The following is a 13,961-nucleotide window of genomic DNA, read 5'->3' on the forward strand; positions in this document are numbered from 1 at the left end:
ATTTTACCAATAAATTTTGACATTCTACTATCATAGAAAAGACCTAAGCATTGCTAATGTATGTAATGATTTTCAATGCCTTATGCAGAGGGGTTAACAGAGTGTTTTTAGCCAGTTATAAGTTCTCATCTACTTTAATGTCAATTTTTACATAACCTTTCCTCATTAAATTGTGGGCAATATATATTGCCAGGTTGAATAAAGCAGTATTTTAAACACAGAGGCAAATTGGAACAGATATTACTTTGAAAAACCTAAATCATTCTCTTCTAAAAGAAGTCAATACATGTTTGACAGTAAATGGAATGGTTGAGGCTCAAGTTCTCTCAATGGGCCTAGCACTGTGGCTTGGTAGGGTAAACCTCCGCCTGTGGAACTGGCATCCCATATGGGCAATGGTTTGTGTCCTGGCTGCTCCTCTTCTGATCCAGCCCTCTTTTAGTGTCCTGAGAAAGTAGTGGAAAATGACCCACCTGCTTGGGCCCCTGTACCTGCATGTGAGACCCAGAAGAAGCTCCTGGTTCCTGGCTTTGGATCACTCAGCTTGGGCTGTTGTGGCCATTTGGGGAGTGAACCACTGGATGGAAGTCCTTTCTATCTGCTGCTCACTCTCTCTGTAATGCAGCCTCTCAAATAAATAAATAAATAAATAAAATCTTTAAAAAAAGTCCCTTCTGAATTTAAAAACCTGCCATTCTTTCCATTCCACTAATTAATCCCCAATTCATCCTCTCTAAACTGATTTTTATTGAACATTTCCTCTTTGTAGAATGTTTAGGTATGTTTGCATTGTAATTTATACTTATTTAGAAATGACATTTTACCAAACAAATAAAATAAAGTTATTTGACTTTAGTGAAACCAAGTCTAGAATCAGTATCCCACATTTATGATGGCAAAACTTAGTATTTAGTATTGACTAAATACTAAGCTGTAGAGTGTGTGCTTTTTCTCACCCACATTCCCAAAAGCAGTGCATTTGAAATCTCTGTATTTTCAAATTTCTTAAGAAATACCTTAGGGGCCGGCATTGTGGCATAGCGGGTAAAGCCACCACCTCCAACACTGGTATCCCATATGGGTGGGGTCCAAGTGCCATCTGCTCCACTTCCAATCCAGCTCCCTTAGAATAAATCTGAGAAAGCAGCAGCAGAGGCACTGCTTTGGCCCCTGCGCTGATGTGTGGTGCTTGGTAGAATTCCTTGACTCCTGGCTCAGTTTGGCCAGTCGGGGCCATTGCAGCCATTTGGGGGGTGAACAGAGGATGGAAGATCTTTGTTTCTCTGTCTCTCTCTTGGTCTCTCTCTCTCTCTCTGCTTTTCAAATGAATAATGTAAATCTTAAAAATAAATAAATAAATGCCCTGTGCCCAATGTTCAGCAAAACACTTTTCCTTCAATTTCCTAAAGAAAAGTCTTGGTTCATACTGAATGTGTTTTTTGTTGTATGAAACCTACATGACTCCTATATGCATAACTAAAACAGCCTGTACCACTTGTTACATCACAAGAACTGATCCTTGTCTTACATAACTTTTTTCCACTCTCATGTGTGTTGTTCCACATACATCTTTTTAGTAACGTTATAACATCAGTCATATTATCCATCTCTTTTAATCTTTCCCTTGTCTACTGTGTTTCTTCCATTACTCAGGTATTCTCAAATCCCACTGAAATAACAACTATATTGTAAACTAAACACAGTAAAAAAGAAAAATGACAGAATGCAAACACAGCACTTGTGTGGCCTTGCTTTGCTCAGGTTACACAGCATCTCAGGCCATTTTTATCTTGATCATGTTTCTCACATCCAATTTCTACCATTTCATGTATATTTCCTCGTTACCCTCTCCTTTGACTTTGAAGCTCATTTGGAAACAAAAAAACACTTCATAAATGCAGTGATTCCTTCCCTGTCAATTAATCTAATGGTTATTTTTAGTCATAATTGTACTTGACATCTAAGGAAATTGTTTTTTGTTGAAAGTTCTCCTACTAAAATAATGTATTCTGGCCAGGGCCATGGCTCAATATGCTAATCCTCCGCCTGCGGCACCGGCACACCAGGTTCTAGTCTTGGTCAGGGCGCCAGTTCTGTCCCAGTTGCCCCTCTTCCTGTCCAGCTCTCTGCTGTGGCCAGGGAGTGCAGTGGAGGATGGCCCAAGTGCTTGGGCCCTGCACCCCATGGGAGACCAGGAGAAGCACCTGGCTCCTGGCTTTGGATCAGCGCAGTGCGCCAGCTGCAGTGGCTATTAGAGGGTTAACCAATGGTAAAGGAAGATCTTTCTCTCTGTCTCTCTCTCACTGTCCACTCTGCCTGTCAAAAAAATAAAAAAAATAATAATGTATTCTATGATTGCTTACTCGCCAGAATTTTCCACTCTCTTTTATTGGCTAATTCAACTTTATGTTTAATTAGGTATCATTTTGCACTACTTGATTCTAGATTCTTTGACTTAATTATATATTTCTCAGATTAAAAATGATGATTTACACAGAGTGGTAATTAAAAAATCTGTGTCTTGTTGAAATATCTCCTATGAGATCCAGATATTATAGCCAGTTGCTTACTTTTAATCCCCAAAGTGACAGTCCATGTAATTTCAAAGCCAGAATGCTCAGTAATCAAAACCATGATAGTCTGAGGTCCATTATCTCTTAAGAAAGAGACTAACAAGAGTCTAAACAACTAGAAAGATAAAATCCTTTCTAAGATGGGAAAAATGGTCAAAAGAGTAAGGGAAGATCAGAAATTCAATTGTGCTTGTGGCATGTAGGCAACATTATTATTTATTCAATTGGATAAATTAATAAAACTGTTGAATTTCTGAATCTCATGTCCAATGGTGATGTTTAGTTAGATGTATAAATCTGTGTGTTCTTAGCATAATGTTGCATTTAAAGCCAGAACACTAGATAAGATCACTGATGGATGCAGCCAGATGGTAGGAAGATAAGAACCCGATGACAAGGAAAGCAATATTTAAGAATTGAGGAGGTGAGGAATGATCAGTAAAGAAGACTAAATACAAGTATTGGAGAAACAGAAGAAAACACCAAGCGTTTGGCACTGTTAGAAGATCAGTGAAGAAGAGATCAGATTATTTATTTGGCCATGTTCCTCATCTCCATCCTTTTTATTAGGGAGGCAGACCTTTGGGGTGCTCTAGGAGTTCTAACGGGATAATTTAAATCTGCTGTTACTTTGCTGTTCTATGCCATAGTGACTGCTTACCTGGATTATTGCAATGCTCCCTTTAGTACCTATCCCCACGATCCTGTCCCTAATTTGCTGAAATATTCTCAATAGACAGAATGATTCTGTTGAGGTGGCCATCATTGTGATGCAGCAGGTTAAACCACTGCCTCTGATACCAGCTTCCTATCTCAAAGCACTAGTGGTGAGTCCCAGGGGCTCTCTTTTCTTTTCTTTTCTTTTCTTTTCTTTTCTTTTCTTTTCTTTTCTTTTCTTTTCTTTTCTTTTCTTTTAAAGATTTTATTTATTTATTTGACAGACACAGTTACAGACAGTGAGAGAGAAGACAGAGAGAAAGGTCTTCCCTCCATTGGTTCACTCTCCAAATGGCCGCAACAGCTGGAGCTGTGCGGATCCGAAGCCAGGAGCCAGGAGCCTCCTCCTGGTCTCCCACGTGTATGCAGGGGCCCAAGAGTTGGGCCATTCTCCACTGCCTTCCCGGGCCACAGCAGAGAGCTGGACTGGAAGAGGAGCAACCAGGACTAGAACCTGGCTCCCATATGGAATGCCGGCACCACGGGCAGAGAATTAACCTAGTGCGCCATGGCGCCGCCCCTGGGCTCTCTTTTCAATACTGCTTCCTGATCATGTGCTTGGGAAGGCAGTGGAAGATGGCCCAAGTACTTGGGTCTCGACCAGACAGTAGGAGACCAGGATGTTGTTCCTGGCTTCCTGCTTCAGCTTGGAGCATATCTGGCTTTTGTAGCCATTTGGGAATGAAGTAGCTGATAGCAGGTCTTTTACTCCCTCTCTCTCTTGCTCTGTATTTCAAATTAATAATTGAATGTTTTAGAAAAGTACTTATTTTTTTACAAATTTTATAAAAGATTTATTTGAAAAGCAAAGGTACTAATAGAGATAGAGAGAGGAGAGAGAGGGGAGAGAGAGAGAGAGAGATTCTGTCTGCTGGTTCACTCCTGAAATGGCTGCAACAGCCACACCTGGACCAGGTCAAAGCCAAAGACAAAGGGGCCTCAAATTCCATCCAGTTGTACGGCCTGAGTTGCAGAACCCCAGCACTTGGAGCTGGATCTGAAGCTGAACAGCGTGCACTTGAACTGGTGCTATATGGGATGCCAGTATCACAGATGGTAGTTCAGCTGCTGTGCATGACATTGGCCCCAATCACTAGATCTTAGAGCTAAGAAAATTATTCTACTGAAATATAATTCAGTGTTACTTACTTTAAAAAACGTATTCAATTCCTTCTCAGCTCTCTCAAAGTAAAAACCAAAGTCCTAACAGTGCCCCCAAGTGCTATTCTATTTGTCCTTTTACATCCCTGATGGTGTTTCCTGCTAAACTGTCTTTGCTTAGTCCAGTCCAAGAACACTATTCTCCTTGAATTTTTGACAACACAAAAACCTCCAGTACCTCAGCTCATTTGCATTTATTTTTCTCACCTAGATATTTTCTCTGTTTGCTTGTACCATACTCATTTAATTCAGAACTTTATTCATGATTTTTTTTTTATTGTGGTGGAATGTATAATTAATATAACTGGATGCCAACATTATCACCTTCTGTGGTAAACCATCTTCTGAGTTGAACTTACTATCATACTTGCAATATGCTCCATAGGGACATGATTGTTTTGTTTGTTATTTTGATACATCCTTAAACCTCATCATCTGAAGTAGTGCATGGATGCGGAAAGTGATCCATACATATTTGGTGAAAGATTGAATAACTATATGAGTGAATAAATTAATGAATGAATGTTAAAAGAAGAATGAAAGATTTTAATTACTATATACTCCTTTGGAAAATGTAGCCTGCTAATTAACTAAGATTATGAAGGAATTATATCCTAAATGTTTATATTGTATATTTAAATTTTTAACTTTAATCATCAAGATACTCTACATTAAAAATAAATCAGAGCTAAGAAATCAGTTAACTATCATTGAGGAGAAAGATATTGAAGTACAGAGGTTAGATGTGTTATAATGAGAGAACTGGAACAGCAAGTCTTAGTCTGACAGAATTACATCATTGAATTAGCTGGCTCAATAAGTATACAATTCATAATCTGAATATTGTATTCATGATTGCCACAAAATCTGTCCTTTTAAAAACTCTAACTAACATGTATTGGCATAAACATAATTCTGTAGTTTAATGTGTGTATGATTGCAATGTATTTTAGAAATATTTTTCAAAATCATTTTCATTGTGAGACCTTTAAACTTTTAGACAGAATAAACCATCCTGGAATATTAAGTGAGAAGTTAGACAGTTTACAATATCTACTTTAAAACTTGAAAGCAAGCTAATTCACCAAGGGTTGCCTAGTAACTAATAAAGGCTTTGTCAAATTGAGAGATAGGTCAGACTGGAGCAGCCATTGAATAAATGGTAGAATTGTTGTCAATGTTAGCCTTAAATAAGGAAGGTCGGATCCAATATTAAATTAAATTGAAAAATAGCTGATTGATAAAACTTTTGTGTCCACTATGTTAGCCTTAAATAAGGAAGGTCGGATCCAATATTAAATTAAATTGAAAAATAGCTGATTGATAAAACTTTTGTGTCCACTAAGTTCACATTTCAACTTTTTCCTTCACCAGCAACTTATGATTAATATATAGCCATTGATAATAAATTCTGAGGACATCATTTAATATGTGTTGGATTGAAACAGAATGGCCAAAGGCATTTGAGAGGCATGAGTATTTATTTAATATCCATTAGCTATGTGATTATTTATAAACCCATATGAATATAATATATTGTTTTTAGAGAAATATATGTTGACCATGAATTGCTACTATTCTAATAACTTTATGTAAATGTTGTTTTCATGGTGACAATTGTGTTATAATATCTCCTGAGTATATATGTAAAAACATTTTGACAAGTGTTTATAGTGATACTTTATATCAGATTGTTGATCAAATTTTATTTAAGGATTTTGATCTATTTCTGTTTTAATTCCAGCAGGAGAAAAGTCAAGAAAGTTCAAGAATCAAAGGTAAGGAATTATTTTCTTAAATAATAGTTATAAAACTTCATAGGAGACAGAAAATGATGTGATGCTAGTTTGAAAATAAAAGTTACTATGAGAAAATAGTGATAACTTAAAATCTTTGGGGGATTGTCTGGGACCACAAGGCTCTGAGTTTGGGCATATTGTGTATCTATATCAGTGAATACTAAAAAGAGATGTGGTTCTTTTTATTTATTTTGCTAGATACGTTTTTTTCAAATGACTTATATCAGGTTGCCCTTGCAGGATTCCCAAACTGTTTGTGTTCGTTTTCAGCTAAGCGAAGTATGGCTTGATATTTTATATGTGAACTTATTATGCATATTTATCCTCAAACCAGTCATATTAGCTCAATGTTTTATGCTTTTGTGTTGCAAAAGGGAATTTGTATTCCAAGATGTGTTGCACAGTGTTCATCTAAATGATGTGTGTACATTTTAAGAATACTGAGGGAAGATCTTCCTCTTTTGAGGGGCTCCAGTGTTTCAGGTTAATCTTCAGTCATATTTGTAGCCCTGATTCAGGAGAAGTAAGTGTAATGTAGCTTACTTCTTGATACTTTATTGCCTTGGGGCATATAAATCGTATCAACTGATATAGTAGAAATCATGTTTTTCCAACTACTGTCTAGGAACATGCTTCCTTTTATAATGCAATAAAAATGTCAAGACGAAGCTCACTGCTCTTCATTGTTATTAGCCATCACTTGTTTCAGAACTCTCACGTGGCTACCAAATTACATACTCCTATGTAAATCAGAAATGTATGGTAACATTAGGGTTTTATGGTTGTTTCTGAAGTGTTCTTTACTGTTAGAATCATTTTGAGATGCTGTCATACTGAAATTATGAATAACTATTTTAAAATGGTTTTAAATGTCAATAATTAAATAAAACATTTAACCATTGAAGCCATTGCTTACCTATTGTTTGGCAACAATATTGTGCAAGTCAGATATTTTACATTCCCTGATGATTAGTGATTGAAAAGTGAAATCCCTTCTCATTTAATATTATAACCCATTCTGAGCTAGTATTTTTTCCAGACTCTTCATTAATTGTTAATCTAATTTACTAGGACGTGCTTATTAAGTTGTCAGTAATATTTCTAGGGGAAGTTTTTAATTCTCTAATCCTCTGAATCTAGTGCCTCTCTCCATTTATGTTGATCTCAACTCAAGGAGTCCAGTGACCGAAAGTTATATTAACATACAAAACATTCCAATGAAAACTGATCTTTTTCTCCATATCCATGGAGGTACATATTTCATGTTTTCAGAGTTTCCATGTTCTCTTTCTCTTTCTGATTAACAATTTGACAGTCAACATGCTCTAATTTTGAAATACTGTATAAATCATAATTTTAAGTGCCCCAATATTATTTTTATATGGGAATCAGTAGACAAATTTTGGTGTAATATTTAATATGCTATTGGATCCTCAAATGATGTTAGCTTCTAGATTGTCTCTTTTTAAATGGGTGAATATCTAATCTCTATTAATTGCATAGTTTGTGAGTTTACAGGTGTTTTCTAAGGTAACCTTCCTTGAATTTCCCCGAAAATGAACCCAGTCCTACATGTTAGACAGAAAGGGTGAGCTATCCAGGCACTCATATATAGAACTGCTCTTCAGTGATATTCCAGATATAGCGTGTTAACATATTGTGCCTCCCATTGAACATCCTTGCAGAATTTTACAAATATTGTTTAAATTTGTGATTGGCTTCTTCATTTATATTTATGAGTAGCTCTCTAGATCTCTCTGTCAAGAAAACAAGCAGTGTTTGAAGATTTAAATAATTATTGCTTTACGAATAACAAACTTTTGTCAACTTGGGAAAGCTCAGTTTTTAAAGAGCTTAAAATGTATCTTACAATTAGAAGGGCAGTGTTACTGTGGAGAGGAAAGCACACCTGTGCTGTTGTATGCTTCTGAATATGAGCGTCACCCTTGGTTTGTAAGCAAAAAAGAAAGTCTTACTAGACATAAAGCAGTAAGATCGGGCTGCTTTTATCACACAGTCTTCTCTTCTCCTATGTTGGAAGAGACACTCTTGGTTCTTCCCATTTGGAAGTGACAGACGTAAAGTATAATTCCTTGCATTGCAAGTTGACTTTTTCTGCTCAGACTCAATAACTAAATAACACTGAATGCTGAAGTTATTTCTCTAATGGCCACTTCCATGTTATATATCTTTTTAAAGATTTATTTTATTTATTTGAAAGACAAAGTCAGGGAGAGAGAGGTAGAGACAGAGAGAGAGGTTTTCCATCTGATTGTTCATTCCCCCAAATGGCTGCAATGGCCGGAGCTCTGCCAATCTGAAGGCAGGAGCCAGAAACTTCTTCCAGGTCTCCCACGTGGGTGCAGGGGCCCAAGGCCTTGGGCCATCTTCCACTGCTTTCCCAGGCCATAGTAGAGAGCTGGATCGGAAGAGGATCAGATGGGACTAGAACCAGAGCCCATATGGGATGCCGGTGCTTTAGGTCAGGGTATTAACCTACTGAGCCTCAGCGCCGGCCCCCTGTGTTATATTTTTTATTCCTGTATTTTGTTTAAACTCTAGCAGATGTCAAACACTGTACAGAAATTTCTATATATATGGCCTCAATTAAATCCTCGAAAGTCATTAGTTCTGAATTAGCATGAATATGTGTTAGCATTTTGAGAAATCCTCTCCAACGTAAATAAATGCATGCATATATACGTGTATGTGCTCAATCGGGGCACAAAGTGTTCAATTTCATGGCTATGGGCTTCAGAGGATCATGGGAATATGTGGGTGATGAAGAGTATATACATGGATTTCACACCAAAATAAAACTTACGTTTTAATCTTGCTTAATTCAGTTTTTACTGGGCTGGAGTGCATGTTGCTCTGAAGGTTTGGGTTGCCTGAATGTACAGAGCTAATTTCCCTAGAATAATCTTGCACAGTTTGTCAGGTTGACTACTCAGTAAGTGATTACAGTGAATGGAAAAGAATGAACTCTCCTACGGTTATGACCAAAGACCTGTGGCTAATTTGCATTAACTAATGAAAATATCACAAAAAACTAGAAGATAATAATATACATGAGTTCTGTATGAGACTCTAATTTTTACATGTCTTTATATTTATGAAATACCAAATATCCAATAACATGCCATACTTGATATGCATATTTTGACAGTTACATAAAATGCAGTGCCATTATATTTTTAATGGATTGCTGTTTATTATCAGTGTCAACTTTTGTTTTTTGGTTTGCTGTCTAGCAGCTATTGCTGAGACTAATTATTGGTTGGATTCATGAAAACTGCAGTTTTCATATATGATATTCAATTCTTATAATTCAGGAAACTTCAGTACCTAAAAGTTAAGAAAAGTTATACATAGAGCATGTCAACCAAATTAGTAATAGGCTGTTTATTTGCTTGTCTGTATTTGGCAAGAATCATGATGGATAAATTCCAAGTAAATATACTTACGGCAGACTTGCAACAATAATACCGAAAAATAATTGTCATAATTTAATGTGAGAGAAATATAATTGGTTTACATCATTTTATGCTGTATTCATTACATTTTATCAAAACAATTCTGTTTTCACTGTATTTGTTTTAGTAAAAACTCACTTTCAAAATTAAATGGAGGCAGAAAGCATTCTATTGAAAGAATATTGGTTACCTTGTAGAAAAATTTTATGTCACACATACATAACTTGATAGTATGTCTGACTGACAACTCTTTAGTTACCAAAATAGTAGCTCAAATATTGTAATCCATTTCACTTATACCTTACTTGTCTATATGAATACTAATTGGTTGTTCAGGAACAAAATCAATTAAAAATGTAACTCCAAATTATTATGAACACATTTCCAGGCTTTTCTGATTCCATTAGACTGACATTTGTTTCATTAATGATCTGTACTATTAGAAAATATGTCATGCATCTCTATTTGATTGGCATTTTGTGATAATATGAGTGTGATTTTTTCTTCTACAGATTTAAGTTTTATTTTCTCACTGTCTAATCACACAGTGGTTTGAAATCAGAATTAGCAATTTATCTCAGCTACCATTTGCATGAAAATTACAAGTGCATTTTACAGCATGTTTTCCATTTGCCATTCAGAGATACATTTTGAAAAGTATGTTAAAAATAAGGCAAACTTTAGGTTTAAAAGATCTTTTTAATTTAAAAAGTTTTTTCAAAAATTTTTAATTAGTTTTTACCAGATTCAATATAATTTACAGATACAATTCTAAAAACATAATAATATTCCTTTTCTCCCTCCCCCTCTTTCCTGCACCCTCTTCCTTCTCTCTCTCTGTTTCTTTTTTCTTTTAAAGATTTATTTATTTGTTTGAAAGTCAGAGTTATAGAGAAGGAGAGGCAGAAAGAGAGAGAGAGAGAGAAAGAGATCTCCCATCCACTGGTTCACTCTCCAAATGACTGCAACGGTCAGGACTGGGCCAGGCTGAGGCCAGGATTCCGAAGCCTCATCCAGGTCTCTCATGTGGGTGCAGGGGCCCAAGGACTTGGGTCATCTTCCATTGCTTCCCCAGGCGTGTTACCAAGAAGCTAGATCAGAGGTGGAGCAGCTGGGACTTGAAGCAGCACCCACATGGGATAAGGGCTCTGCATATGGTGGCTTTATCCGTATGCCACAGTGCCAACCCTTCCACCCCTTTTGAGATAACATATTTTAAATTTACATTACAGTATAATGGCTTAATAGTTTACCAAATAAGACATTTAAGAAATAAAGGGCAAAAGACTCTAGTTTAGTTTGGAATATAGACAATAGCTATAAACAATAATTAATGTTTTTAATGATAAACATTGAATACACAATAAGCCATTATAGTTACAAGATAGTAATTACTACTTTAACAAACTTACAAAAAGTTTCAGGAAGGAAAACACTGTCAGTTTAACATATCACTCTAAAAGAAAAAAAATTATTGAAATATATACACTGTAAGGAATCTAAATGATGACCCTCAAATGCCTCACTAAATTCCTTTCAAATTTCAGTGCAGTTATTTCTCTCTGGGAATTCGGTTAATCATGCTCCTTATACTTTCAAAATATAATCAAATGAATTGTCACAGTTTTAAATGCTCTTATTGCACATCTTCCTGCCACAGCAAACAGAAAGACAAGCATCCTTCTCTCTAATGATCCTATTATTATAATAAAATAATTTTCCATAAGTAACTGGCCCTGTTTCTAATTTATGTCAAGAAGAACTCAGTGTATTATGCAAGCGGATGATATCTCCCCCTCACCCCCAATTCCCTAGCTTTCAAAAAGATACCAATATGTTATCTCATCCAATAAATCACTGATTTTGGTTCCACAGTGATTTGTTTTACAGATCTCTGTCCACCAGGAGGCAGTGCTATTTAAAAGATGCCAGGACATAACTAATGTTTGGAGATATTAGGAAAAACTGCCCACAAACACTGGGTCTAATTGTTTTCTAATAAATGGTGACTTAATCCTACATGTGATATCAGTGAATAGTGCTTAGACATTTGATCTTTTATTTGCATAACTCAATAGTTTTTTTAAACATACCTACTGTCAATATTAATCTTCCATTTCATCACTAAACAAAGTATCTTTGTTGTAGATTTTACTAGAGAGTTAAATGCATTCCAAAAGAAGTTTTATTAAAAAATTACTTTCTGAGGAAATAGTTGAATGTCATATTTTAGGAAATATCAAATCATATTAACCAAAATTTGTTTGAGGGCTTCATTTACTTAATTTCAAGAAATAACTTCATTTTCTTACTGCGGTTAGCATTTGTGATCTAGCAATTAGTTTTTGACATGGTTGTAGGACAACCACATTTTTTTAAAAGTCCTTGCTATGTCTACAAATAAAGAAAATGGGCTATAGCTTTTCACTTTTATGTTTTCTCTCAAAAACTTTAAACATGAAATTTGACTTTATAGAGAACTATTTAATTGGGTTTTTGGAACATGTATTTCTTCTTTCTTACAGGAAAGTAACATTTAGTGTAATACAATAAGTATTTCATTTGAAATACTTCTAGGAACTAGGAAAAATATAAAATTTACCTAAATATTTTACAACTCTCTAATTAATAGACTCAGTGTCTTATATAAGGCTAACACATACCATCTTTGTCTAATTGTGATGGATTATGTAATTCACAATTTACTGAATACCAGATAACTTGCCATTTAAATATTGTGATATATTTCAGTTTCATATCATTATATGGTTTTTCATTATATCAATAACAATATGTAAATACTAACATAATGTATGTCATTCAGCTAAAATTAAAGTCCAATTTCTCTTGAGTTGTTGGTGGAGGGGATCATTATTGACTCCACGCTGGAAAGTGGATAAAAATTCTGTTAAAGTATGCACAGTACCATTGGAAAATTCTTAAATTCAACAACCATTTCCATCATACAGATTATATTCCAATAAATCGGGAAGGTCCTTTTTCCCCCACCATCTACTTTTCAGGACAGTTATTATCATTCCCAGCATTAGAGTTACAAGAACCACACTGTGAAAAAAAACACTGATTTTTGTAACAGTTTTAAAAATATATCACGGAGTTTTGACTCAGCAAACTTAGGTTCAATTATTTATCTTTCACTTAAGGTCTCTTAATCTCTTTTTTCACATGTACTATAAATTTGTTATGCTGCAACATACTGTTTTAAGTTTCAAATGAGGTAAAATCTATGGCCCCTTTGAGTAAAATTAAATTTTCTTCCTTTATGGTTGTATTTCTGTATGTTTTGAAATGTTTATAATCATTATAATGCATCCAGGGGGAAACATGTTTATGGAAAATGCCTCAATTCAACAAACTACTAAAATTAGAGCTCAAGACATGTTGACTTTTATGTTGCAATGTCTTAAAGACAGAATTCACATATTCTGCAAACTTGAAGGCATTTGACTCGCTAATAGGAAATGTCTTAGAAGTGTTCTGTCATACTTATTCTTTTTTTTTTTTTTTTTTTTTTTTTTTTTTTTTTTTTTGACAGGCAGAGTGGACAGTGAGAGAGAGAGACAGAGAGAGAAAGGTCTTCCTTTGCCGTTGGTTCACCCTCCAATGGCCGCCGCTGCAGCCGGCGCACCGCGCTGATCCTGGCAGGAGCCAGGAGCCAGGTGCTTTTTCCTGGTCTCCCATGGGGTGCAGGGCCCAAGCACCTGGGCCATCCTCCACTGCACTCCCTGGCCATAGCAGAGAGCTGGCCTGGAAGAGGGGCAACCGGGACAGAATCCGGCGCCCCAACCGGGACTAGAACCCGGTGTGCCGGCGCCGCAAGGTGGAGGATTAGCCTATTGAGCCACGGCGCCGGCTCATACTTATTCTTACTAACACTATTTTTATGACATTGCTGCCATGATGCAAGGAATGCAAAAATAGTGCAATGCAGTGGTCAAGACATTGAAACTAAACTTATAGGGAAAATGCTTTCCTTATCATTGATAAGGAAGGCGTTATTCTCCGAGTGTACTAACTTGGTGTCATAATGCTTTATATTTGTAATAGAAGGAATTTATGAGAAATTAAAAATGCCTAATTTGTCATTGACTGTAGGTTCACTACTGTTACATTTTCACATGACTGCATTATGCCAAAATTTATGTTCTAATGTTAGCCTGCCTGAAGAATTCAGGGAAAAAAAACAAACAAACCAAGAATGTAATGGTTAGCTC

At 35.8% G+C, this 13,961-nt stretch overlaps 1 protein-coding gene across 6 annotated transcripts in view; it reads left to right on the forward strand.

Moving 5' to 3' along the window:
• FSTL5 (follistatin like 5) overlaps positions 1–13,961 on the forward strand; it is an 837,077-nt gene that overhangs the window by 129,217 nt on the left and 693,899 nt on the right. For 4 of the 6 annotated variants that reach the window (XM_051831718.2, XM_051831715.2, XM_051831716.2 and 1 more), the window contains exon 3: positions 6,196–6,229. In XM_051831718.2, the coding sequence (XP_051687678.2) occupies positions 6,196–6,229 (34 nt within the window). The remainder of the gene's footprint in view (positions 1–6,195; positions 6,230–13,961) is intronic. The other 2 variants (XM_051831717.2, XM_051831719.2) reach the window with 1 other exon arrangement.

Source organism: Oryctolagus cuniculus, chromosome 8 (genome assembly GCF_964237555.1).
Source record: "Oryctolagus cuniculus chromosome 8, mOryCun1.1, whole genome shotgun sequence".
In the NCBI taxonomy this organism is placed as follows: Eukaryota; Metazoa; Chordata; class Mammalia; order Lagomorpha; family Leporidae; genus Oryctolagus; species Oryctolagus cuniculus.